The sequence below is a fragment of the Colletotrichum acutatum genome (assembly GCF_030867785.1).
Source record: "Colletotrichum acutatum strain CBS 112980 chromosome Unknown BDZ83scaffold_98, whole genome shotgun sequence".
Lineage (NCBI taxonomy): Eukaryota > Fungi > Ascomycota > Sordariomycetes > Glomerellales > Glomerellaceae > Colletotrichum > Colletotrichum acutatum.
Genome location: NW_026849092.1, coordinates 136,139 through 161,555, shown reverse-complemented (window position 1 = coordinate 161,555; position 25,417 = coordinate 136,139). Strand labels below are relative to the sequence as shown.

General features: G+C 52.0%; 10 protein-coding genes across 10 annotated transcripts; 5 read left to right on the top strand and 5 right to left on the bottom strand.

Moving 5' to 3' along the window:
• Nucleotides 1-26: 26 nt before the first annotated feature.
• Nucleotides 27-380, top strand: BDZ83DRAFT_755355 (Rubisco LSMT, substrate-binding domain-containing protein; the record flags this gene model as incomplete). Its single annotated transcript, XM_060514600.1, has 1 exon — nt 27-380. A coding segment is annotated over one exon (354 nt), but the record flags the coding sequence as incomplete, so codon positions are not given.
• Nucleotides 381-2,734: 2,354 nt separating this feature from the next.
• On the top strand, nt 2,735-3,765 carry BDZ83DRAFT_722249 (uncharacterized protein; the record flags this gene model as incomplete). The annotated part of the gene is made up of 3 exons (XM_060512455.1): nt 2,735-2,752; nt 2,807-3,563; nt 3,629-3,765. 3 exons carry the CDS (start codon nt 2,735-2,737, stop codon nt 3,763-3,765), a joined length of 912 nt encoding a protein of 303 aa, XP_060361390.1.
• A 542-nt stretch (nt 3,766-4,307) lies between these two features.
• BDZ83DRAFT_466926 (AP-1 complex subunit mu) lies at nt 4,308-5,901 on the bottom strand. The gene is made up of 2 exons (XM_060503262.1): nt 5,614-5,901; nt 4,308-5,539 (listed from the first exon to the last, which is right to left on the bottom strand). Exons 1-2 carry the CDS (start codon nt 5,704-5,706, stop codon nt 4,388-4,390), a joined length of 1,245 nt encoding a protein of 414 aa, XP_060361389.1. The 5' UTR covers nt 5,707-5,901; the 3' UTR covers nt 4,308-4,387.
• A 5,754-nt stretch (nt 5,902-11,655) lies between these two features.
• On the top strand, nt 11,656-13,774 carry BDZ83DRAFT_755353 (transcription factor Opi1-domain-containing protein; the record flags this gene model as incomplete). Its single annotated transcript, XM_060514599.1, has 2 exons — nt 11,656-12,451; nt 12,507-13,774. The coding sequence occupies 2 exons, from the start codon at nt 11,656-11,658 to the stop codon at nt 13,772-13,774; spliced, it is 2,064 nt and encodes a 687-aa protein (XP_060361388.1).
• A 31-nt stretch (nt 13,775-13,805) lies between these two features.
• On the top strand, nt 13,806-14,323 carry BDZ83DRAFT_466880 (uncharacterized protein). The gene has a single exon (XM_060503261.1). It carries the CDS (start codon nt 13,903-13,905, stop codon nt 14,200-14,202), a length of 300 nt encoding a protein of 99 aa, XP_060361387.1. The 5' UTR covers nt 13,806-13,902; the 3' UTR covers nt 14,203-14,323.
• A 1,243-nt stretch (nt 14,324-15,566) lies between these two features.
• Nucleotides 15,567-17,102, bottom strand: BDZ83DRAFT_654916 (glycoside hydrolase family 71 protein; the record flags this gene model as incomplete). Its single annotated transcript, XM_060510763.1, has 4 exons — nt 15,567-16,126; nt 16,209-16,340; nt 16,406-16,946; nt 17,007-17,102. The coding sequence occupies 4 exons, from the start codon at nt 17,100-17,102 to the stop codon at nt 15,567-15,569; spliced, it is 1,329 nt and encodes a 442-aa protein (XP_060361386.1).
• A 2,309-nt stretch (nt 17,103-19,411) lies between these two features.
• BDZ83DRAFT_654915 (glycoside hydrolase family 71 protein) lies at nt 19,412-20,990 on the top strand (the record flags this gene model as incomplete). The annotated part of the gene is made up of 2 exons (XM_060510762.1): nt 19,412-19,555; nt 19,611-20,990. 2 exons carry the CDS (start codon nt 19,412-19,414, stop codon nt 20,988-20,990), a joined length of 1,524 nt encoding a protein of 507 aa, XP_060361385.1.
• A 15-nt stretch (nt 20,991-21,005) lies between these two features.
• On the bottom strand, nt 21,006-22,079 carry BDZ83DRAFT_795211 (uncharacterized protein). The gene is made up of 2 exons (XM_060515833.1): nt 21,788-22,079; nt 21,006-21,732 (listed from the first exon to the last, which is right to left on the bottom strand). Exons 1-2 carry the CDS (start codon nt 22,009-22,011, stop codon nt 21,267-21,269), a joined length of 690 nt encoding a protein of 229 aa, XP_060361384.1. The 5' UTR covers nt 22,012-22,079; the 3' UTR covers nt 21,006-21,266.
• A 372-nt stretch (nt 22,080-22,451) lies between these two features.
• BDZ83DRAFT_755349 (GMC oxidoreductase) lies at nt 22,452-24,573 on the bottom strand (the record flags this gene model as incomplete). The annotated part of the gene is made up of 5 exons (XM_060514598.1): nt 22,452-22,615; nt 22,673-23,380; nt 23,444-24,002; nt 24,057-24,400; nt 24,453-24,573. The coding sequence occupies 5 exons, from the start codon at nt 24,571-24,573 to the stop codon at nt 22,452-22,454; spliced, it is 1,896 nt and encodes a 631-aa protein (XP_060361383.1).
• On the bottom strand, nt 24,249-25,212 carry BDZ83DRAFT_632496 (uncharacterized protein). Its single transcript, XM_060508975.1, has 2 exons — nt 24,453-25,212; nt 24,249-24,400 (listed from the first exon to the last, which is right to left on the bottom strand). Exon 1 carries the CDS (start codon nt 24,878-24,880, stop codon nt 24,677-24,679), a length of 204 nt encoding a protein of 67 aa, XP_060361382.1. The 5' UTR covers nt 24,881-25,212; the 3' UTR covers nt 24,249-24,400; nt 24,453-24,676.
• Nucleotides 25,213-25,417: the final 205 nt, after the last annotated feature.

Here is a 25,417-nt window from a genome sequence, read left to right as displayed (position 1 = left end):
AGGGACGGCTCTCAACCCCCGCCAAGGTCCAGGAGGTTTCTGCCGAGCTTGAAGAGCAGCTAAAGGGTATCTTGAAGCTTCTCAAGAAGATGAATGCTGATCTCATTCCCGACAAGCGGAAACGCGACGAGATCTACCAGCACGTTGTTGTGTCCACCTTGCAAAAGCTTCTGGCGCAGTACCCGACGACAGCCGAGGAAGATGAGGGTTTGCTGGCATCGAGCAGCTTGGCACCTCGTCAAAGAATGGCTGTCGAGGTAAGGCTTGGCGAGAAGCGCCTTCTGAAGGAGGCCCTTCAAGTGGTGGGTACCAGCGGTTCCGTGGAGGAGGCTGCTGGCGAGGAAGAGGCGGACAGAGCTTCCAAAAGGGTGCGACATTGATTTCTTTCCGTACAGAACGAGTGGGGGAATGAAGCCAGGCGGGAAAGTATGTAGTTTCCTTGCGCTCAAGCGGCCGGGAGTTGCCTGGCTGCGAAATGTCAAATTCAACGTTACACAAGCAGTCCCACTTACACCGCTTCATGATGTGTGCCTCCGAAAACACAAGTTGTTGCCTCCTTTCCCTATCTTATGTCTTGGAGGTATGTTACTAGAGTCCGTGCCGCAATGAGAAGCTCATTTTGTCGGATATGTCGGAAATCCTGGCCGACCCGAGTCACTGGCCACGCCGCCGCAGTCAGAGACATGCCCACCAACTGCGGCCCTCCCAACATGGCGTTGGTTCGCCATAACTTGCTGTTGGCAAGCGAAACCAGTTCGCTTCACTCCAAATGAACCCCCGCACTTGAGCTGACCGGTCCCTAGCTCAGCGGGGGGTGTTTCCACCCGATAGGCCCTTCTGGGTGCCCGATATCGACCGATTACAGTCGATGACGAAGGAATACGGATGGATGGGACACTCCAAGCCAGCCTGCCGCACACCAATTCACGAATACACGAGTCTACGATATGATCATGGAACAAATGTCGATGGTGCTTACTTCAGATAGACCTATGAATCTTGAAAGACGAGGCCTTCAAGGTTTCGTGCGACCTCTTTCTCTCAGCGAAGTGCTACGAGGAAGAGTCTCACCGAGATCACACAGACATGCCCATCCAATGTTGTTCCAATATCTCGTCCCCGGATGAGTTAGAAAAACCGCGATGTCAGAGTGAGGTCTGACCTCATCAAATTCCAGGAGGACATAAAACAATTCATTAGACTTTATAGACAGTGGCTTCTATCATGATTCTGATCTCGCTTCTGAAGTTCTCCCCACTACTATGTTCGACCACGAGATAAACGAGGCCAAATGGCGTTTTGGTGCGATTCCAATGTCGTATGGCACCGCTTGATACCCAATCTTCCCTACCGCCGCTACAACCTCCCCACCACGCGTCAACCTTGCCTACTTCGAGTCTTCGGCACTTTCGCAGAGATGCCACGTCGAGCCTTCACAACGTATGGCATGTTTAAACGACCAAGCTTTCCAAGTTTCCATTCGGTGCAATGGGCATTCTGGGGTTGTTGGGCTTCATGATCTGATGGACATATGAACAAATGACGCTACTCTCTTTGCAGTGATGGCTGAATCTGGCTCCTCGACAGTGGCCTAGTCATAGCCAGGGAAGGAGGTATGGTGTTTCCTTCGACCAGGGATCCATGACCGACCAGAAAGCAGTCCACCAATACGGCCGTCGAGTTGACAGCCACAATCTATTGCAGCTCCCACCTCGAGTCGGTCTCTGGCCGAACCTCTCCAGCATCGACGGCCGAGCCCGAGCTCCCGAGGCTGGGCCAAAGAAGTGAAATCGTCGACAAGCTCATTGGCTCCAGATCCATTCACCCCAATCACACACAGGGACCTGACTGGTTTAGCGTCATGCAAGTCATACAAACGTCCACCTCATGGGCCACAACCTTACACGCTTGATCTACTATCGATGCCAGCACTCCTGCAATCACGCTCGACGATTTTGAAGCCCACACACGGAGTTGCAGGAAGACTTGGGCGTCTTGGGCCTGGATTTCAACCCAACAGCAAGCAAGCCTCTGTATGACTCCAGGACAGGCGTGCTCCAATGAGCAGCCGGCGGCACAATGGTTAGCCAAGCTCTATTCGTTGGGTTGCGCCGGCTCAAAGGTAGACAGAGCCGAGGAAACAGCGAGACGCGCTTTCTGAAGATTCCCATGCCCTCTCATCTTGCAATCGCATAGTTGTGTCTCTGCAGCGCGTCATGCAGCCATTCTTCACCGGCGCAACGTGGCCGAGTATAGGCCAAACGACATGTGACCACGGGACCTACGCCCTCGTCGCGATCAGGAATTTTGAGGTAGATCAGAACTCTGCGTTTCTGTCTCACGCGTGTCCATTGTCGTCAACAAGGTGTCAGCAACTTTGGATTGGGCTCTAATGATCTTCAAGAACATGTTGTCCCAATCGGACCCTGGACTTGTAGAGTGCTCAGGGCTGCAAGTAAGAATAGGGGTTGCATACTTGACGCATCGCAGGTTGAAGAATATCAGACCACCTCATCGGGCATGACCCACGACATCGTCAGGCCCCAAGGTACAATGATTGCATAATACCCGGGAATCCATCATCTCTGTCATTTCTGACGAGATCACTCAAATCTCACTTGACAGTAGCAACTGTCACCCAGCCAGAATCGCAGCAAACATCGTGGACTTGGTATCCAGCCTCTAGCGCTAGCAATCTTAGCCGCTGCCTGCCGGACCTATTTGCCAGTAGGATATGTATTCTCACTCAAGTGTATGTACCCACGCCTCCTGTGCCTCGGATCAGTAAAACCTCTGACAAAGGTAGCGGAGTGGAAGTCACAAACATGGAAGGAAGGGAGAAAAGAAGGAAAAAGGACACAAGCCAAGAGAGTCCAGCAGCAAACAAGATATTCTAAGCTGCAGCTTTCTCTTCGTGGTCAACGAACTTCAGATCCTCGAAGGACATGACAATGTCGATATATACGGCAATATTCTCCCACCCAACTCCGCTGATGGTTATGGTAAAGAGATTGCCGGTCTGGTCTGGCGGTATGAGAATGGCGTCGTCAGTCAAGCTGGAAGTGAGTTTATCTGGCATCGTCCGGATGTGGGAAGCCCCGGAGGTATCTGGGGTCCAACAGGAGGGCATTTCGACGTGAATGGGACCTTTCAACCAGACATTAAACCGATGATGGAATACCAGACTTGCAGCGTCTTCAACTGCTGGCGCTTCCTCCCATGCAGATTCACCGACGTCGACGTGTCTACAGTGGATGACCCATTCTGGCACAACCTAGAATTCCATCAAGACCGCCCCAATACGGGCATTACTCGGATCATCGTCCCTGGCGGGTCCCAAAGACATGTTGTTGGGAGGAATCCGTCTTGGATACCCCATATTTTGCCAGACATATTCGCCACGCCGGATCCAGCAGCTCCCCAGTCCACCGGCCTTGGTGGCAGCTTTGCTATCATCATCGCTCTCCTCGCCCTCACGACAAGACATGAACGCATGGATGATGTGTTTCTCCAAGGCCAATGGAACAGGCACCAATGGACAGGAAGCCGATGTCCCCAGGCTGGTAAGGGAAAAGAACCTACATCAGTGAATTCTTTGGTGTGCTGCTATTGACTTCCAACTCTCTAGATCCCGATCCCATGGGCTCTCCGCGGGGTGTGATGGTACATGTCTGCTATGATAGCTATAACATCAACACCAATTCGACCCTCGATGCTATCGGGAATTTCGAGCGACAAGGCTGTGCCATCAAAGATCGCCGATGATGAATATCTCTACTCCACACCACGACGTAGGATTGCGTCGTTTTCTTTTCCTTTGTCTGGGCAACTTCTTGACAATATCTATACCCAATTGAATATCTCACTCATTCAGTGTGGTGCTCTCAGAGTTGAGGGAAGAGATCTTACGATGCTTATGATTAACGAACGACGTTGGAGAAGGAAGGATGAAGCTCTCCCAGGGGCAGACACACGCAGGGCATGTATCCTAGGCCGCACAGATCTTCGAAATATTGAACTTTACATCATCATTGAAAGCTTCCTCCTACTTGTCCTAGTGAACGCGGGTTGTCTACTTGGCCCAGTAAGTACTCACCCAACGGCTCTTGAGAGCCCGGAAGCATTGACGCATCTACCTTGCTCCCTCCTGGATGTGTCTATGGCCCATGCCCACCAGCCGATGTGTGTTTTGTGTAACCTCAATTCACTTTTTCGCTCAATAGAATAGTAGCGCGTTGATGGGAAATAGACTGACTCCCTTCGAGCTCGTATTGCGTTACAACCAAACCGATAACCGCCCGTCTCATACCGCGTCAGGCAACCTCACAGCTATGTCTCCTGACTGGGTGATGTATCTGACCCAAGGTAACGAGGGATATTGCAGCTGTCAAGATTTAGCAAATGACGGCCCCTCAAACTTCTCGAAGGGGGAAAGGCTTACCTTTGGCTCTGTAATCTTGAGGTAACGCACTTGGATACCACTCGTCGTGAAATAGGGGATCTCAAACTTGACCTGGATTGGCCTCTTGGCGCCCTTGCCAGGCGCACCAACGCCACCCATACTACCACCGAAACCACCAGTCATACCACCACCATGTTCATCGTCGCCTCGTACCGAGGGCAGTCCCAGCTCTGCCCTCATCAGGAACTCTTTATTGCCACCAAACTGCTTAATCTTCCACACGATGGCGCTCTGCTCAGGGGCGTAGTGAACGGCGCCTATGTTGGTTCGGAAGCGGGGAGTGTCGGCATCATCGGGGACTGGAACGATAATTTCGACGTTGTTGGCCGTACTCCTCCTCTTGAATTGCGATCTGGCCTTGAGCATGTACTCAACTCGCGACCCGCTGTGGCTCTCGACAACACATTCGACCCAAATCAGGGGTTTGACCTGGGTGTTGAGGCGGTAACTCATAAGCTCGAACTCGCCGTCCGGAGGGATGAAGGAAATGGTCCTATCGTTTTCGAAGCGTGACAGCCGCACGCACTGGTGGAATTTCACGTCCTCCATCTCAATGGCCTTGCCGCGTGTCGTCCGGCCCGTTGTCTCGAACATGACCTTGTCATTCAGGCCCAGGCGAAGCTCGGGCATACCGCTGAGGTAGCACTTCATCTTGATGGCGCCCAGGATCTCACTGCGCAGGACATTGCCGTTGGCGCTGACGAGAAGGTTGAGACTCTCGACGACGTCGAGGAAGACCTCGTTCTTGCGGTAGCGAATGCCCTCGGAACGCCATGAGACGGCGTTTGTAACGGCGATGGGCGGGCGAGCCTGGATCTCGAGCTTGTGGGATTCTTGGGTAATGTACTCCTGGAGGATCTTGGACTCGGTAGTCTGGGGATAGCCAAAGTCCATCATCTCGTCGAGAAGCTCGTAGATGATGACAAAGTTGTCGCGAATGGACTCTTCCTCAAGGGCCTTGAAGTATTCGGTGAAGACTTCAACAATCTTGTGAAGGAATAGAAGGATCTCGGCAGCGTTGGTGTTTCGTTTCGTCAGGGCAAGAAGGTATAGGTTGTTGTGTCGGATGTAAAGGTACTGGGGTTCGCATCTCGTTAGTTAAGATGCCACATGCGACTCAGGGGCGCAGACAGCCGCAAGTCGGCACGTACGTTGATACCCTCGTGTGAGAAGCATGGAGGAACAGCTGATGATTCTTCTTCTGCTTCGCTGAGAAGGACGGGGAACTTCTCGACAGCTGACATGGGAATGTCACCACGGTAGTTTCGTGCAAGAAGGGTCTATCGCAAGCCATTATCAGCATTTTAGAGTGTCTAAAGTTTCGTATGGGCTTCGTCATGCGCACCTTGCCCTTCAAGTCGAGAAAGAACACGGCGGAAGCCATGATGAAGTGGTTGCCAAGGCGGGGGTCGAGGGGCAGGCGCAGAGGCGGTGGGAGTCAATTGGCACGCTGGCCAGAGGAGTTATGGCAGTGAGGAAGTCTCTTCCATGCAGTTGGTACAGCCGGGCAGCTCGTGGTGTTATCAAATGATCAAAAGTTGGAGGTGGACGCTGTCATTATTCGCGGGTCGTGCAGTTGATGAGCCGCGTTGACAGATAGCTGGCGATATTGAAACCACGATGTCTCCTTGGAGTCAAAAGGGCACGGACCAGCACAATGACAGCCTTACGTCTTGGGAAAGCAAGCTGTCATGCAGCCACATATAACTGTGGCTAAGGAGATGGCTGATGTTGTTTGGAGACTCAAGGAATCCGCCGTCTTAGGTAATATCCTTGGAATTAGGCAGCTTTACGTAAGATGACTTTGCAGAGGTAAGTCACATGATCTGCAACTCCCAGAGTGGGTCTCCGGTTTGCTTACATCGGGCCAAAATTTTCCACGATGTTTCTTCCTTTCTTTCTTTTCCACACTACCGCGTCCTTTTAGACAGTGCAGCGCATTATTACAACCACATTTGGACTGGCATTCTGCTGGGCTCAATCGTGTCGTCGTTGATGTGAATTGCGATTTCGTGACGCGCAGAGGAAACCTTCCGGTTCCATAAGAGCTGCCCATGCATTTCTCTTTGCTTTCGAGTGAAGAGTACAGTTGCCAGGGCGGCGTCAGAGGTGCCACACATACTATTAAATTGATACGCTTTTTCTGCTGTGAAATGACAGACGAGGCAACCACCAGATTCCCCGACTGCTGAACTGTAGTTGTGTCGGATAAATCTTGGTGGAAGTGTTGATCAAGACACATTCTGGGGAGACATTTTCACGAGCAAGCTTCCATGCATGGAACGCATCTTGTGTTCCTGACAGAAGCAATCGCCGAGGTTCCTGCTTCGAAGCTCAACAAGTCTTGACAGGTGCTCGTACGCTTGTTTGAAGCTAAGGGTCCTTTTTGAGTTAGGAAGCCTCATGCAATGTCCTCCTGACAGCCTTCACCGCAAGGAAAAGGTTGCGATGCACGACCGACCGGCCCGTTGTCAGATCTAGATAGACCCCAGTCAAGAGAGACAAACGCCTTCCGAACCAAGATGGCTAATGTCTCTCTCGGCTTTCGGGGGGTTACAAGAAGTTTGTTGCTACTGGGTAGGTGCCGACAAGAGGTACGATGAAGGCTTGATTAGTCCTCGACCATGCCAGCTTGCTGTTGCGTGCTCTAAGCTCGTGCAGCGTGCTCCGAGGGCCGTGGAAACGCGGCTGATCCACTTGCTCGGGTCTGAGATGTCATCACATGGCCACTATTTGTGGCAGATAACTAGTCAGGATGGGCGGGTAGCAGATAGGACTGAGTCGTGCGATGCAGGGCAAACAGGCAAGTAAGCCGGCGAGCAGGAGCTGGGAACTTGGAAGAAGAGCTTGAAAGTTGGAATCAAGTTCAAATAAGATGCGCGTTTCCATTTCGGGAATCAGTACAGCATGGCACCCCGATGCCGATGGTGATTATTGATAAGGCCAGGTGGGTGAAGGTGAAAGGTTGCGTTGGTGCTTCAAGTGCATGATTGGGCGTCGGTTTCGCAAGATTTGTGTAAATTGGATCTTGCAGTCCAATCTCCAAATACAGGTTACCGGCTGTTAGTCTTGCAAAGCAAATCGGAAAGACTACAGTGGCTAATAGCTAGGTACCTACACATCTGACGTGTGGTGGTGTACCTTGATTTGCATGTGGTGTTGGTGTAAAGACGGCAACGGCGGAATCTCGGATGATGGAGAGGTGGAAAAAAAAAAAATGAAAAAGGGCATGGTAAATCCATGAAAAAGGCGTCACAGAGAAGAACGTCAGCGGGAACAACTGGACCCTTGGGCGGATCTCGAGAAAATTGCCATGGTCATCCGGCAACCTATTCTGCAAAGTCCCACCAATTCCCCTCCAAGAATCAAGAGTCAGCAGAGTTGCAGCAAATCGCACGTGATTATGGGCCTTTAACGGCAGCTGTGGGATGATTGCCTAAGATACTTGAGAAGCCCGGGCTGGGAAACTTCTTGGGGGCAGGCAGGGCTGGCAGTCAGTCACACAGCGGAAGATAAGAACCAAACTGGACTTGTGAAGCTCATGTAAGGACTTGGACCGGGAATTGCAAGTCGCGGATGCCTTTTTGGAGAGACAGGTGACCGGAAACGCGTCTCAAGTGTGAGCTAGGAATCCCCGACTTGCGGAAGGCTCCTGAGCCGTGGGTTCCTTCCCTCTGTGCCCGTGTGTGCCTCTATCCAGATTTTTTTTTCGCTTTCACATGGAAAGCGCGAGTCCGTGCTTCAGGGTGACGTAGCAGGAAGGAAGCGACAAGCCAATCAAACAGCGAAGAAGCCTCGTTTGTGCCTGGGGCCGAATGCCGGCTGGGCGACCCGGCCACCGCCCGTTGTCAGTTGATGCCTTGTGACACACCCGGCAGTCCGAATTGATAGCATCTATGAGAGAAACACAGCAGAAAGCTTAACATAACCCACTTCTGCACATGCTAAGTTACTTGTTCATCCCGTCCAGCCCAGCCAGATGCATGTGATGACGGCCCCAACAACTCTGACACGTGCTTCCCCAACTTTGGCCCTGATCTCCTGTTCCCCCCCTTCGAGTCTCTCCCAGGCTTGCCCCCTGTGTGTCCTAGATCACAGGCTAGGGTCTTTCTTACTAACAATGGCATCGGTGCACCACAGTACGAATACCTGTAAGTCACAACCAGGAAGAGGCCATCAGCTGTTGGCCGGAAGAATAGCTTGCATGATTCGCTGTTGGACGATCAGCAAAACGGTCATCCTCACTTTTCTTACAGGCGGTCTGGGCGCAAACTGACAACCAAGTCTCAGGTCTCAGTCTAGCAGTCTTCACATTCCAGTCATTGCAGTCAAGACCTGATGGTGGCTCAAGAAAAAAGAAACAAAGACAATATCCCATGCGACAACGAGGTCAGTTGGTCTTGGTCGGCAAACCCAAACTGCGGTCTGCACTCTGGAGTCTGCAGATGTCAGGCCAGCCAGCGGCACATCGTCAGACAAGAACGAACCCGACAGCACACCCTTACGACCTAGACACCAGAGACTGGCGTCCTCGATTGGCGTAAGGATACACTCACACTGTACCTATTCGTACCCTAGCGAGAGCTGTGGCAATGGCACCCTCTGAATCCCGTTTCTGTCACGGCATTCCTGCAGAGTCTGGCCTTGAATCTGCTAAGGTTCGCGTCTGTTTCTGTACCCGACTCCCACCCATTGTCGTCGGCTATTTTTTTGCTGCTGGCCCGGGCGAAGCATATGTTCCATGGATGCAGGATAGTGATACCACCTCACTTCTCCTACATGAGTATGGGGTATGGAACCATACGATAAGCTACCTTGCGTGAGACTGCCAGTATCTAGGATACACTATTGAGTTGCGGCTTGCCTGCTGAGTTACCTACTGCCCTCTATTGGTACACAGAGTACTGACAGATGTCAGCAGCAAGGTAGCGTTGGCCCGTATCTCTGTCTCGAGTTTAGCGGCTGCCAGTGCGGAACAGTGCCTCGGACCCTGCAGACTCCCAGCGAGATGGACCGCAGACGGTGCCGCCTGACCTGTCCCGAACGGGAACGTGGACTTCCATGTGGACAATGATTGGGTCTTGCGTCTGCCGTCGACCCCCTGCTCGTTGAGCGGCGTGCCTCGCGCTGTACGGAGCACAACGTACGGCACTATATTTGTAGTCACTGAGGAGTCGAGAGGCTCGAGACACGGGACGAGATAGCTCATGGCTATGCTCGCTGGGTCTTGGGACGGTCTGCTTACAGTTGGATAGAGTTGTGATCATGATATATTCTTACCCGCGCAAGTCAAGTCAGCCACACAATCACGGTGCCGAGAAGTCTCTTTCAGTCAGGCCCCCCACGGAACGACTTAAGCGAAAAATATAGGAGTCAAGTCGCTGGGCAGATGAGATGGACGGGCAGAAAACAGTACCAACGACAGCGCATAACATTACCTATTGCCTGGACCTTCACATGGGGAACTCGGAAGTCGGAGCGACCAGCACTGCTCCGTTCTGCGAGAGACCAAAGCCGAGTGACAGAGCCTGAGGAAATTAGCCGCCTGTTTTCCCCCGTATGCGTACGGAGTACAGCTGACGGACACTTTCCCGTGTCCGTCTCATGTCTTTTTCCCCACGGAAAGCTTCTGGGTTAGCACTGGAGAAAGTTAGTTGGCGCAGGATCTAGAGGAAGTGAAGTGATTAGCTTTCAATACATACAAGAGTGACTTTCCACAGCAGGCTTCATTGAATATAACGTTGATTAATTGTTTCCAATGCTTCTGAAGGTACCTACCCAGGCAACGGTGAGGACCGAAGTGCCCAAGTACTCCGTACCTTACCCAAGACCGACTCCATTGTGGTCCCCTTCCCCCTCCCCGTCCCCATTTGTACCTTATCCATTCACCATCTGGAACCGCGAGACTGGCTAAGGTACGAACCCGGGTACTGCAAGCCAAGTACATGTGGTTTCGAGATGAGTGCAATATATGGTATGAAGGAAGACAAAAGTGACTTGCGAAAGGAAGGTACCTCCAAGTATCCCAGCCCACCACATGCACCAGTGACCCCTTCTCCTTCCCGCCGCAATGGGTGTGGCCCGCGTGCCTGCCAGCTGCGGTGTTGTCGCCGCCTGCCTCCTGCCTCTCTTTCGCTTTGGGGGAGGCACGAGGTACGTGACTACCTCGTTCCTCGCATTGTGAGCGTCGCCCCTTCCTGTCCCGAGTCTTTCGACCTCCCCCGTCCCCCATCGTCGCCCGTCCCGTCCGTCCATCCTCACCCTGGGTGCGCTCTGGTGCGACAGCATCCTCCTCCCACCATCACCACAACCACATCCACCTCTTCTCTCCCACCCCCCGTCAATCAAATCAAGTAATTCATCAATCCGTCAATCCATCAATCACCCGTCACCCAAATCGACAGAACACCACCACCCCCGGCATACCTCCACCTTTCAGTATCTCTTCCCCCCTCGACATCTACTACGGTTCCTGGTCTCCCGCTTGCCGCACACACTTCAACTCTTACACTCACGTACCTACACACGCATTTCCCAAACACACCCAATTCTTTCCTCTCGGTCGAGGCAACATACTACTCACCGTATAGTAATAATAGAGGTGCCCTCCAAAGGGTACACACACACCAACCCTCCCCCCAAGCGCTACGCTCCGCGCTACTTTACAAGATACACGGACCGGACTCATCCCACCACCACACGCTACGCCTGCGATTACCACCACCATCCCTCCCTCCCTCGCTTCTCCAGATCCGCCCTCCACTCGGTCGTCCCCCGAAACCACATCTCCTGCCGCCTCGTTCCCTTGTTCGTTCGTTGGCTTCGAAATCCGCTCCGTCGTCCTGCCTGTCCTTCGCCACCTTTGGCCCAAACCGTACTACATGAACCTCTCTCGCGCCGCCCGCAGCCACTTCCACCCCTTCGTCTGCTCTCCCTCACGTTCGTTCTGACCAGCGCGTCTGCACACTGCTGCACCGAGGCAGACTACAACATTCCCTAACGTCGACTGGGAAATCTGCAAAAAATTCAGAATCACAACGGCCTCGGGACACGAGAGTCATATCTCCACTCATGCCAGTCCATAGTTGACCGCTGAGACAGCCGCGCCGGTCTCGCTCCTCCCTCTCTTGCTGCTTCTCCGCCGACCCCCTCCCCGCGAAGTCTCGAGCCGCCGTCCGAATATACTTTGCGAAATGGATTTGAGCCAGAGCATGAGCCAGAGCCAAAATCACATGCTGCACGGGCCTGCGCCTGGAGACCGCCAGCTGCCGCCATCCTCCTCGTCCCTCGCCCACACGCACCACATCCGCCCACCTGCTTCTGCTTCTGCTTCTGCTTCTGCGTCTGCTTCTGCGGCTACCTCTACGTCTGCTTCCACCTCTATTCCCACCGCTTCTCAACCCAACAAGCACGTCCTCTCTCACGCTCGCTTTGATCCGACACATCTCCCGTCCCAGCTGCCTTCATATGCTCCCCCCAGCTATGCGCATGCCCAATCCCACGATCCCAACCTGCTGAGGTTTCCCGACGCCCCGACTACCGAGCTCGCACCCATCCTTCCTGCCGCCAAACACAATGACAACGTCGGCCACAACCTGCCATCTCTCTCGTCCGTAACAGGTCCTCCGCCCCCGCGGTTCACTTCCATCGCTGCCCAATCTCAACCTATTGAAAAGCAGCAGCAGCATCAACATCAGCATCACCAGCCGCAATCACAACCCCAACCAACCACATCCTCCCTGAAGCGATCCTCGACGACAACAGTACCCCTCACCCACTGGCCGAGCCTCAACCCCCTCACGACGTATTATACACCTAGTCATGCCCAGCCCGCCGACTCGCCTGCGCGAATGGACCTCGACGTAGTTAGCAATAGCGCCATGAGCGCAGCATCCCCAGACCGGTTTTACGAAGGACGCGCTGCCAGTGTCAGCCTGGACGATCCCGACGTGCGCATGGCAGCTGAAGCACTTGGGGATCTGCGCGCCGGTTCGTTGTTCGCGAAGCCCTTCTTGTACCGAATTACGAGAGCTAACATGTCTAGACTTCATCAATTCCCCTCCCGCCCGTCACACACCTCTACCGAGAGCCTCGCCGGCCGTGTCAATCACTTCAAATCCACAACTCAAGTCTGAAGAACCCCTATTCTCACTTTTGACAACATCGCATCCATTGCTCGCGACCACTATTGAAGGTGCCACATCGGCTTACAACAACTCGAAAAACTTTTCCCCGAGATTCAAATCCAGCGCCGAATATGTAGAGGGCTACTTGACGCCCATTGCCAACACTGTAGGCACGGTTGGACGGAAGACAGGTGTTGAGGGTGGAGTACGCTGGTTCCTCGGCGCCGGTCGACGGCATCAATCCAATGACATTGAAGCTGCCGACGGAGGGTCTCACAAGCGGCGCAAGGTTGATACGGGAGAAGATCTGGCTAGGCTCATGATTGATGCACAGAGCAACGTCATGCCTGACGTCGACTCTCCCCGTGATCCATACGTCTTCAAGCACGACCGCCGACTTTCACGAGCCAGCACCATCGATACCCTGCCAGCGTATGACGACTACCGGTCCCCGGCCTACAGTGAGAACGAAAAGGCCGAGCGACCCACATCATCAAATGCGGCTTGGCAATCTCGCTTAATCATGTCAACCTCGGGTCTCAGTGTTGCTATGAGCGACGAGAGTCTCAGGAGCTTGAAGTATTGTCTTCGATGGCTGCGTTGGGCGAACGAGCACATTGGTGGGGTTATCAACAATCTCAAGACTACTCTTGAACAATTCGAGAAGCCGGGTCAACCCCAACAGGAAGAGCAGACCGCAGCCACCAACGATGGCGACCATGTCATGGCTGACAGCCAACCCGAGCCAATGTCTGAACAGGAGCGCACAATCCTGGCGGCCAAGATCGCCTCACTGAAAGGTGACGTTCTCAAGACACTACAGAATGTCATCGTGACTGTATCCAAATACGCTGGCGGGGCCTTACCCGAAAACGCCCGTCTGTTGGTTCGCCGTCACCTGACTACTCTGCCACAGAGATTCCGCTATGCTAGCATGGTTGAACACCAACAGGGAGAGAAGGTTGGTGACCAGGAGGCGATGCGCGAGGGCGCCCATCGTGTACTTGTTCTCGCTAAAGAGGGTCTCGACATGATGTCGCAAGTCAGTGGAGTCCTCGATGGCACCATTGTCAGTGCCGAGGAGTGGTGTGAGAGACTTGGGAAGAAGAAGCGGGATCATCAACGCGAGGCCGTCCTGCCGCAATCTCAACCTCAAGCGGGTGATGTCAAGATTGCCCTTGTTTGAGTGAGCAACGATTCCCTACGACATTGGTCCAAGGACCACAAATGACAAGGCGGGCGGGTTACTTTTTTCTTTTATAATATCTTCCCAAAACCATCGAGTGGATGATTTGAACGGCGCAGAAATGGCACATGGAAAAAGAAAAAACAAGAGCAAAACGTGGACGAATACGCGCTGTCTCGGCAGACGCAAAACTCACAACAATGATACCAAACAGAGGACACCCTCACCACTACCTACTACTACTACTTCTCTTCCAGTATACCATACCACATCCTACTACTACGACTTTTTCTTATAACTACAAACATATCCAACACGGACCTCTTTCCTCATTTTGTCAATTACCTTATGCTATGATTCTTGTCCATTTAGCAGTTCATCTTTGTTGCCCAGTTCTCAATGTCTCATTTTCTGGTTCATGGTATTAATGGGACGGTCGACAGAGTCCTGGGGCGTCTTCGTGCTTGCACTCGGTTTAGGCTTGGATTCGCTATGTACAGAGCTTACGCAACATTTGCACAAAGCAAAGCCAATCTATGTGTCAAGAATATGAACATTTGTCAAAACCTTTCACTGCGTTTTCAACGATATCCGTGATGAAACCAAGTCAGGTTCCCTCAAAAGCTTCCTTGGATATGGTCATGGCCACAATGGCCTTCGGAGTCGCCCATGATTGCGACGAGACATGGTGCCGAAGCCTGCCGGGACGCCGCGTGCCGTCAAACGTGTTCCCTCCTTGCAGGTCAAACATCATCTCATGATTACAGCGCGCGGCAGAGTCCAGGGGGGTGTGCGAACCCAAACTCAGCAACGCAGTACCCCACGAAGGGATTGACATCCGAGAATTACGATTACGGCAACGGGAAGCATTTCGATACCGATGTCCTGGGGGGTTCTGCGAAGCCGAGATTCGTGATTAAGCCAGATTGGCGTACAGAATCCGGGGAAGAGCATTGATGTGCCGGACGGACCAGGCGATTGAAGGGCGATTCCGCGGCACCGTGCCTTTTTATTCTCTCTTCTGAGCTTCTGATAGGGCCAGGCACGGGGTGTTTTCCCATGTCTCCGTCCAAAAGTCCTTTCGAGCACACCCCCCCCCCCCTCTTCCCCTTGTCCGTTGTCCTGTCTCCCGTCTACGGAAGGCTCTTAAATCGTCTAAATATCCTGTTCCAACCTTGGAACAATGAAAGGCAGTCCCTATTCCCATCTGTTGACGGTCAGGCATCGGATTCGGTGGATTACACCAGCTTCATCCACCTTCCGCAGGTGGTGAATTCCAGAACCGATCTACGAGATCATTATGCATACGGCTTCGAGAGCTCGACCTGCTGTGGTGGGACGTGCAGACACGGTTGCAAAGTCCCCTTCAAAATGGACGATCAGTAAGGCTCGCCTTGTGGCATCGGGGAAGTTCAACGTTGTGATCGGCGAACACATGCCGAGTAGAGGGGGCACGGTGACGGGAATATTGTATAGTGAGCGAGACCTGGAAACACTTGGTATAGACTTCTTCGTCTGGAGTATGATAGGCACACGCGCGAAGGACTCTGAACAGGCTTCCGTAGATCTATCTGCTCAAATTACATGTACGCATAAAATTCCGCCAGCAGGTCGCTCCAGTAAGAATTCGTTGGCTCCGGAAAGCAGAGCTCTTACTTACGATTCCTTGATACCCTTCCAGCGATTACGCCACTATTTGTTGCAAGATGAGGACTAGGGTTTACAATTACTGATCAATTATTGCTGCCCATGTTGACCCAAAAAGCTACAGCATTGCCTCAACGAAACCATATTACTCTCCAGACGTGCCGAAAACACTGCGGTCAGCTTGAGCTTTGAAAGAACCCACAAAAGCGTTGAAGTTATACTTCTGGCAAGCGCCGCTAATCTCCTTGCTGCTCGTGCCCCCGAGAACCGGACTCCCGTTCCGGGACACTGAAAACTTCTGCGCCCCGATGCCCATGGTGAAGTTGGTGGTCTGTATCCCCGCGCCGACGGGCACCGTGAAGGGTGCCTGGCTTCCGCTAGTGACGGTGAGCGTGGCGGGCTGCGTGAGCATCGTGGCCACGAAGACCACGTCGGCAAGGTACTGGATCCCGTTGGGGGCGCCGAGGGTGTCGTTTGTGCATACCGTGTTCTTGGGCATTGGGCGGTACCAGTAGACCAGCTCGTCGCTGATGACGGTGGGCTTGTCGGCACCGGATTTGTAGGCTGCTATGTAGGGCTTCATTAGGGTGCGCCAGCCCTCGTGGGGGAAGCCGGTTGCCCAGGCGGAGGAGCCGTCGTCCGAGTGGTTTGGTTGGGAGTCGCTCAAGGTTGTCAGTAACTTGGTATTTGGAAAGTAAAGATTTACTTACGAGATGTAGTGGCTTTCACCAAAGTCTGCCATGATGTTTTAGTCATGCATCAATAACAAGATGCAGCAAAGACTCACCATTCCAGCTGATTATCTCAACTAGCGCAGGTTTCATGACAAGCATCTGCTCCCATCGGATGGTGGGCTGCTCTTCCGTGATGAAGACCCAATTCTTGGTGTTGAAATGGGTTGAGAACCAGGGCGAAACGGCTTTGCGGTGTGTCATTATACTATTTCTACCTAGATCGGAGAAAGATGAGAGTTCAAGAACTTACGAGCCATGTACGGAAGGTTTCCCAGATTCGCCAGATATCGATCGTCCCAAATAGTCGTCATCGGGCCAGGAATGATACTATTCCCCCCATCTGTTGGCCACGCATACCACGAAAACGCGCCATCGAGCCCCGTATTCGCAACTGAAAGCCATGCAGGATCCTGGATCATGGGGAGAGCAGTAATCTTCTGCCCCGGTGGCACGCCATTCTTCACCGCGGTCCAGTTCATGTTGTCACCGACAAAGGTGCTCACGATGGCGCCGCCGTCGTACCGCGCCTGGGCCGGGTGCGCGCTGTAGTTGCCGACGATGGAGGTGATTTCTGCCGTGTCGGCCGTGGACCAGTACGCAAAGTCAAATGAGATGAAGACGGTGAAGTTGAGGTCTTGAGCTGCTCGGTACGCGTTTGCGAGCTGTTTGGGGGTGTAGCTATCAATGCGGGCTGGGGCGCAGTTCAGAGCGAAGCCGTCGATGCCGATTTCTTTGGCTTGGGTCATGTCGAGATGCCAGTCTGATATAGTGTAGTTTTCGACGATGCCGAGCTATTCGTCGGGTCAAAGAGAGTTCTGAGGATTCTTCAACTTAGTAGGTGATGATTTTACCATGAAGTGTGCATAGACTGGCTTAGTCGTTTGAGCCAATACCGGCAAGAGCATCCACGCTAGCAAAGAGACACACATCTGAGATATTGGCGCCATTTCGGAACCTGGTGGACTATGCTTGATGGCTTAATGGGATCCAATAGTTTCTACAAGGTATTGCGTGATACTTCGACTCAGGTAGGCTTCCTTCGATCTAGGTCTTTCCAAGGCTGCACGTCCAGATCAATGATATTTAACCGACGTCTGTCGTTCTGCTGTCCGGTAAGTAACAAGACTCGAAATTCGATTGCCCAGGCTCACAACAGAACTCCCAACAACTTCTCCAACATTCTTTGAAGTTGAGACAATGTGACATCACGAATAGAGTGTGATGGTACAGCTTCTGAGTCCTACCACCTGCAGATGGGACGGAAGTCCGGGGCGGTCACGGCGCGAAGTGCATCAATCACAAGTGCAAAGTGCAACCAGAGGTTGAAGGGCCGAAAGCTTAACATCATCAGACACAGCGAGATTCCTCAGCGGCATATCCATCATTGGGGGAATAATTGGATGAAATGAAGATCATGTTATTGGGTTGCCTTCAATGAAGATGCGCGCCTGCCGCCTGATACTTCAACTCTCATGAAAGCCCTACCGCAACCATATGCCGGGCTGGAAAGTAACCCATGAACTGGACTAAAAAGAAAAAGGGCCGAAGTCTGTCGGTTGCTCTGCTAGATTGTAGTTGTATGCGTGGAACTTCACGATTGTAAAGGAGGCAAAGATCAATCACACGATTGGGTAAAATGATGCCGGTAACTACGCATCAAAGCATCCCAAAAGAGAAGGTCCTTGGTCTACAACATATACTATGCCCTAAAAGATGCCATGAAAATTGTTTTCAAGACAGGGAATAGGGCAAAAAATCGTAGACCTTGTGGCGAGTTCTCTGCAAGATTTTGAGCGGCCTGATCGTTGTCACAAGATTGCACCAAAAGAGGGTTACATCTCAAGGGCACCATCTCTACCAAAGGTCCAAACCATAAGATGATTTGCCGAGAATTGGGCAGTCCTGACTGACTCACTGTTTGCATGCTTTGTGCTTACGTTTTACTGCCAGTCAGTGGTATTCTCTATGATGACCGGGCATAGTCTTGCAGATGATGACGGTATTTCGTCACAGTCTAATGCTGTGCGCGGTCTTAGGTCTTGGCCAACTCTAATACTGTATAAGCATGAACATTTTGCATCTTTTGCATATGATACTCTTTGTTTTCTCTTCTGTGATCACAACCCGACGACGCGGAGAGTTGACGTCGGTTTAAGCAAACCCCGATTTTCTCCGTTGCAATCATCCCATCTAAGGAGTATTTGGCGTCGGGATAATACCACCTGCAGGGAGGTCAACTACCGCAGTAGAGCTTGATTCTAATGTTGATTGGAGGGCCGTTCATGTTTTGTGCTTGTGATTTGTCTCGATTACTCCGCACTGCCGGGTGTTGACACCAACCATGTGGCAAGCCGACGAGACATTCCGTCATGTGGTGCTTACCGACATCTGGCACGGTCTGGACACAAGTTTCCACCTTTTTCATATGCACCCCAGATAAATGACTTTGGCCAAGGAGACGCCAGTCGGGTTGTTGGGAGGGTTGTATTCGGAGACCAGCAGTCAGCGCGGGCCGAATGACATGGATCCTCAACTGCCCATTCAGCGCCCAAAGGAGGCAATAAGCATGACTTCAAAGATTCTAGGAACGGTGTTCTGGGGCCCTGTGACATATGTGGTTACCCTTGATTTGTCGCTTATGCGGAATGATGTATGAAAAGAGCAAACCCTTCTGTTTGTTCTTTCGAATCCCGTCAAACGGAGATATATCCTGACTTCAACCCTTTTCTCCGGGGATCAGTATGTGCTTAGAGGCTACGTATACCAAGGTAAGGCATGGCTGCAACGTGACATAAGATCCTTAATGCTACTGGTGTTTTTGCTGCAGTTAACCGCATGAAGGCTCTGTGCCTGATCATGCAAACTGCCGACATCCCATGAGCAATTACCCGGAATAAGAGGGTTGTCGGTGTGGACATTGTGGCATCATCAGACTAATGGCAGACATACGATTCGGACCTTCTTTTTGAAGTGAGGTGATAGATCTGCGAAGCATCTCGGACACAAACTCGGTATGCAGAGCTCCATGACATTGACCCTGGAAGCATGCGGAATGCCAGTGCGGCCTGCCACGCTTGTCAGCGGACGGGAAAGAGCAGGAAAAACGGGAGAACAGACGAAGAAAGAGCCAAAGCGAGAGACAGAGCGTTCGGAAGGCGCCAAGTGATCCGAACTTATAAAGAGAACTTCCTCGATCTCTTCATTTCTCTTCTGTGTAACTAGCAGACGCGGATTGTAGACATTGCAACGATCCAGAATGATTCTCTCTCGTCTGTTCTACGCCTTTCTGGCTGCGGCCATGTTCAAATTGGCCACCTGCCTAACGGTTCCATCCACCCATGGCGACACTCTCAGCCTTCGCCAAGACAGTGGTGAGAAGCTTGTCTTTTGTCACTTCATGGTGAGTTTGACTCAATCCTTCCATCTTTTTAGCTCCTTGCTAATCTTATTGAAAGATTGGCATCGTCGGTGCACGTAGCTCGCCTAGCGAGTACGACGCCGATATGCAGAACGCCAAGGCGGCTGGAATTGACGCCTTTGCTCTTAACATTGGCGTCGACCCATACACCGAGGCTCAGCTCGACTTGGCTTACCAGTCTGCTGCCAACAACGGCATGAAGGTCTTCATCTCCTTCGACTTCAACTGGTACCAAACGAGCGAGGCAACTCGCGTCGGCCAGATGATCGCCAAGTACGCCTCCCGTCCTGCTCAGCTCATCGTTGACGGCAAGGCGTTTGCGTCTTCGTTTGCGGGAGATGGGCTGGATGTCGGTGCCATGCGCAGTGCTGCGGGTGTTCCCGTCTTCTGGGCACCCAATTTCCATCCGGAATTCGGCACCGACTTCAGCGTTGTCGACGGTGCTCTCAACTGGCTCGGCTGGCCCAATAACGGACTCAACAAAGCTCCTGACGGTCGAGGCAACGTCTCAGTCCAACAGGGCGATGCGGCGTACACAACGGCACTCAAAGGCAAGCCGTATATTGCACCAGTATCACCGTGGTTCTTCACGCACTTTGGTCCCGAGGTCCCGTATTCCAAGAACTGGGTCTTTCCCTCCGATACCCTCTGGTACGACCGGTGGCAGCAGATTCTTTCGCTGAAGCCGCGCTTCCTGGAGATTGTGACGTGGAATGACTACGGCGAAAGCCATTATGTTGGACGTCTTGACAGCCCGCACGGTGATGACGGAAACTCCAAATGGGTCTACGGATTCCCCCACAACGGATGGCTCGACATGGCACAGCCGTTCATCAAGGCGTTCAAAGCCGGCGCTAGTGATCCCAAGACCTACATTACCGAGGAAAAGGTTGTCTACTGGTTCCGTCCGACTCTCCGAGGAATCAATTGCGACGCGACTGATACCACAATGAGTGATGCCAACAACTCTTCTGGCAACTACTTCAAGGGTAGGCCGGATGGATGGCAAACCATGGAAGACAAGGTTTACATCGTGACGCTACTCAAGGAAGCCGCATCTTTAACTGTCAATGTTGCCGGCAACAGCCAGACTTTCCAAGCTCCTGCTGGCGCTGCTAAGTTCTCTGTTGATATGAAGCCGGGTACGGTTGCCTTCAATATGGCTCGCGGAGGATCCTCCATTCTCTCTGGGACTGCTGGCATGCAGATTTTGGACCACTGCCCTTGTGGTATCTACAACTTCAACCCTTACGTCGGAACCCTAAAAGCAGGAAGCGCAGACAATCTTCTTCCTGCAGCTTATTCGTCCATCTCTGCTGGTTTGAAGGTTAGCACGTGCGGGCCGAGTGGCATGAAGAGAACGGCAGCGCCGCTTGCTGATATGGTAGCTCCTGCGGTGGCCACACCCACGGTCTAAGGTGTCTTCATGTACTTACCTTGGGAAGGAAATTGTGACAAATCGGATAGCATGGAGTTCAGATTGCCTTAGGTATTTACTTTTGCAGCACATGGTCAGGAATGAATCGCACCAGCGATTGCTTCCAAGTGCTTCTGTTATATTGAATGTGTGTAAATGACCGTGTGATAGTACGTAAAGAGATTCAAATAATGCGCAATCTGTAGCGACTGTATAGTTCCTGTGAAGCTGTCCCTTTCCTCAAACATTTGTTGCCTCCCAACTCGCTTGCTTAATCTACTGTTGTGCCTCCCTCTCAAGGACTGTGCATCTGAGGCGGAAAGGTCTCAATTTGATCAATCCTTCCATATTTTCAAGCTTTCTTTCAATCTCCTTGTAACTCTCTGACTGATGAAAGGTATTGTTTGCCTCAACATTGAACCAGCCGACAAACGCTGTCAAGATGGAACCTGTCTGATTGGGATCTCCTCCCTTCACGGGGAAATTGTCTTGAACTCCCCAGCCATAGCTAGTGGCGGTCACCTCAGGCACTTGCCCAAAACCTTCCTCGAGTATCTCCTGAAGTCGTGTAGTCGCCGTGTCTTTCGCCTCAGGGGTAATGTCTGAAGGAAAGTAGATGATGAAGACATCAGTCACGACAGATTTCAGCGCATCTGGGAGGCTTGGCGTGGCTGTGATGTGCTTGCAGAATTCGCCGTATGTCAGGACCTTGTGCAAGTCCTTGCACAGTTCCGCACCGTGTCTTTCATTCATCAGAAATGACTTTTAGTAAAATGGGTTGTGTTAGCTTCACTTACTCTTTGGCAAACTTCTCGTGGTGCTCAATTGAGTCCCAATCGAAGAAGCCCCAGGACATGGATGGATCTTCAATTTCGACTCCCAGAAACAATCGGTGGGGAGCGCCAGGTGCCACGATAATCTTACGATAGACGCTCATATATATCCGGCCCTCCGGAGTAGACTCATCCATGATGTCGAGACCGGGCTTGACGCCGACGGCCCCAAGCTCGGTGACGATCATTGCGGAAGACCGGTAGATGAAGTGTATTTGGTGGATATATAGGAGAGGGAATGCAATAGAATATATAGAGTGTATCGATTTCACATCAGATTAAACTTTGGCATTTCACCTCTTTTGAACTAGAAGCGGATAACGGATGCCTGAGCTCGACTCGTCACTGCTTACGAGTGGTGCAGGCAGCGATTGATGCATCTCACTCAGACATATTAACGTTTTGGTCGATGCCTGAAGCTTTGCACACTCAATGTGAGTAAGCGCATGTTGTCATATAATTTTGCGTTTGCAAGATGGCCATCAATTCCAGAGTGAACAGTCGTCTTACGGCATTTAGGCTTGATGGTGCCAACTTATCGTCTTCAATCAGATCGCGCGATTGCGTTTCCTGTCAGCTTATTCTCACACACTTCACTCAATATCTCATTGCTAAGCGTGCTTTAGTTCTACCTAGATGAATAAAGTCTCAACTCTTTGATAATGATCTCGGCAGCCTTCTCCCCCATAAGCAGTGCAGCATTGTACGTGTTAGCAGCGACTTGCTGAGCTGGCACGCTGAGGTCCGCAATCTTCAACCCGGACACACCGTAGACGTTCAAATTGGGGTCAACTGTAGCATCTGATATCAGCACAAGGCCAAACCTCTAAGCTTAGCACAACTACTTACCAACCCCTCGATTCTCCTGGGGTGCCATCTTGCAGGTTCCAAGAGGATGCCTTGACGTCCCAATATTCTCACGTATGTACTGTATGATTGCAGCGTTGTCTTCCGCAGAGTACTCAATCGAATCAGTAATCGGTCCTTCAGCCACCTCAATAACAGCGGCACTCGATGTGTTGGCGAATTTAGGGTGCCCTAGTGCGAGCTCGCCCCTGAAGATTTCCATTCGACGAGCGATGGCTCGCTGTGTCTTGTACCCCCAGATATGGCTCTTCAGGTCGATGTCGTTCTCGTCAAGTAGCCACCCGGTAGTAAAGTCGTACTGATCGTCAATGCTTGGCCCAGTCGCATGGATGTGGCCCCTCGCGTATGGGTATGTTACCCAAGGTGCCGTGGTAACGTATTCGGCATCATCAGGAAGAGAAGCAGGGTCGCCAAAATAGGCGTTGAAGAGTCCCATGATCATGAGAGGACGGTTGGGTGAGTCCTTGAAGTCCCTGTCCCAAGCAGCTTGAAATTCTGGTCCCAAAGCTGCAATATCAGTTGGGGACGGTCTGACCTTGCTAGAGGCATCGTGGCCGTTCCAACCAAGTTGCTTGTCGTTGGCGGCAATCATCGCATTCACGTCTCGCCCTCTGTCGTTTCGGGCTATTCCGTTTATGGTCTCGTTCTGTTCGAGGTTCGTGCGGTAGACGTAGCCAACGAAATGATGATCTGTCAGACATTAGGCATCCGTTGAAGCACGAGCAATCGCCCCAAGCGTGAGATCAGACTTACCTTGGAAGTCATTGCCCACTCCATCGAGACTTTCGATCATCGGTATACCCGCCTTTTCCAGCACAGTGGGATCACCAACTCCAGACCGTTCAAGAAGCAATGGAGTTCCGAAAGACCCCGCGGAAGCAACCACCAGCTTTCTCGCCTTGACTACCGACATGCTGTTTTCTTGGGCATACTTCGCGAATGCTGGGTTGGGTCGGATTTCCACCCCAGCGGCACGATTCTCTTCTCCCTCAAACAGGATGCGGAGGACCTGAGTTTCTACCAGCACATGCAGATTTGGATACTCGCCACTTTGTAGAAGTGGGTGCAAGTAACGATGAGCGACATCTTGCCGACGACCGTCAGTGGGCGAGACATATCGATACCAGGTCCCGGAGCCATTGTTAGAGTGCAGGCTTTGGAGGTCTTCTACCTCCGACCAACCTGCTTCGACGGCCCCATCAATCCAGCCTCTTTCAGCTCGAGGCGCTTGGTGCGTTCCCTTTGACACATGAATTGGTCCATCATAGCCATGAGTGGATTCATTAGTTGTTGCTCCGTGATACGTTTCCACCTGAGATACGCTTCAGCCATCGTGATTGAGCTTAAAGAATGAGAAGATGAATACCTTCCGTAAAAGTGGCAACAATTCGTCTGCAAACCACCCCGACGTGTTCCAGGAGTTGTAATCATCCCACTGCCCACGGGTGTAAACCATCCAGTTGATAGCTGATCCACCCCCGAGAATGCCGCCTGTTTCAACAACTGGCTCACGGTCCGCCAGCTGCGGCGACTTGTTGGCCTTCCAGAACAGAGCCGTATTGGAATCGGGCAGGGTGTTCCTTTCGAATAACGCCGGGTAGATGACGTTTGTGGCATTGAAGCTATCTTGGCCCTGCTCGATAACCAGAATTGACAGGGCTGGGTCTGCTTCGGCGAGTCGTGAGGCAACAATGCTGCCAGAAGTGCCTCCTATGTTCAAAATAAGAATCGGGCCACTTGAAGATACCTAGAGTAGACTCACCTCCTGCAATTATGACGTCGACCTCTGTGAGATTGGTTGGAAGTTGAGTGTATAAACCTTCAGACGCAGTCGCGAGCGCTATTGCGGCTAAAGAGAATATCCCCAGGGCTTTCAATCTCATGATGAAATGTGAACAACTGCATTAAGTGAACCAAGTGCTAGCTCTGGAAATTGGTGGAGAAAGGAATGAAGGGTCGACGATAATCATCTAGCTGGATGGTGGTTTAAAGACGAGGAGACAGTGCTTGGCTACATGGAAGACATCCCGGTGTCGGCTGCTTCCTTTCTGACGAAACATGCATTGCCAGGCAAATGATCTCCTCAAACACTTCCAAATGAAGTCCAATAAACTCCGAGTCTGGAGTACGCCCAGCGCGGACCAGACGGAACGGCCCAGTTGTGTCGTATCGCAGAGGCGGGGGCTGCATCCAACGTTGTAGAAAAGGTGCCTAGCTTGCTTGGCATGGTCTTCAGGTGCGTAATATCAGGTTTCCTGCTTGGATTCATGAGAATAGTTTACAAATGATATGGTAAGTCTCGAAACGTAAGTCGAATGCTACCTGCAGTAATGTCGATCGCCGGTCAGCGTCGTAACATCCCCGCTGTCTACCTAGTCAAAAGACTAAAGAACTAAAGGCTTGAGTCCGAGCAGACGAACAGCAAGCGAGCTCAGAGGTTTAGTCTTCAGCTTCTGTTGATTGCGCCATCTGAATTGAAGAAGCAAGTCAACTCTAAGATGACCGCTGCATGGAGCCAACAGGGTGACTGACGATTGCAGTTGAGGAAAACCCACAGGAGAACATGCAATGTGCGGTAGCGGGGCGCTTGTTGAGATCGACCACAAGTCTGGATCGTTTCCTAGCTGGAACGCTATGATTTCTTATTGGGAAGTTACCGAGGGCCACCAAGGACAAGCAAAACTGTAATCCTTGTTCGACTTGACTAAAAAACCAAGGATTAAGAAG

Excerpts from the sequence above, each read along its gene's own strand:
- BDZ83DRAFT_466926 (XM_060503262.1), bottom strand. The coding sequence starts at position 5,706 with ATGTCAGCTGTCGAGAAGTTCCCCGTCCTTCTCAGCGAAGCAGAAGAA. Across the intron at positions 5,540-5,613 it reads TCTCACACGAGGGTATCAAC|TACCTTTACATCCGACACAA; the intron begins GTACGTGCCGAC and ends TGCGAACCCCAG.
- BDZ83DRAFT_466880 (XM_060503261.1), top strand. The coding sequence starts at position 13,903 with ATGGAAAAAGAAAAAACAAGAGCAAAACGTGGACGAATACGCGCTGTC.
- BDZ83DRAFT_795211 (XM_060515833.1), bottom strand. The coding sequence starts at position 22,011 with ATGATCGTCACCGAGCTTGGGGCCGTCGGCGTCAAGCCCGGTCTCGAC. Across the intron at positions 21,733-21,787 it reads CACGAGAAGTTTGCCAAAGA|ACACGGTGCGGAACTGTGCA; the intron begins GTAAGTGAAGCT and ends GATGAATGAAAG.
- BDZ83DRAFT_632496 (XM_060508975.1), bottom strand. The coding sequence starts at position 24,880 with ATGCAGCCCCCGCCTCTGCGATACGACACAACTGGGCCGTTCCGTCTG.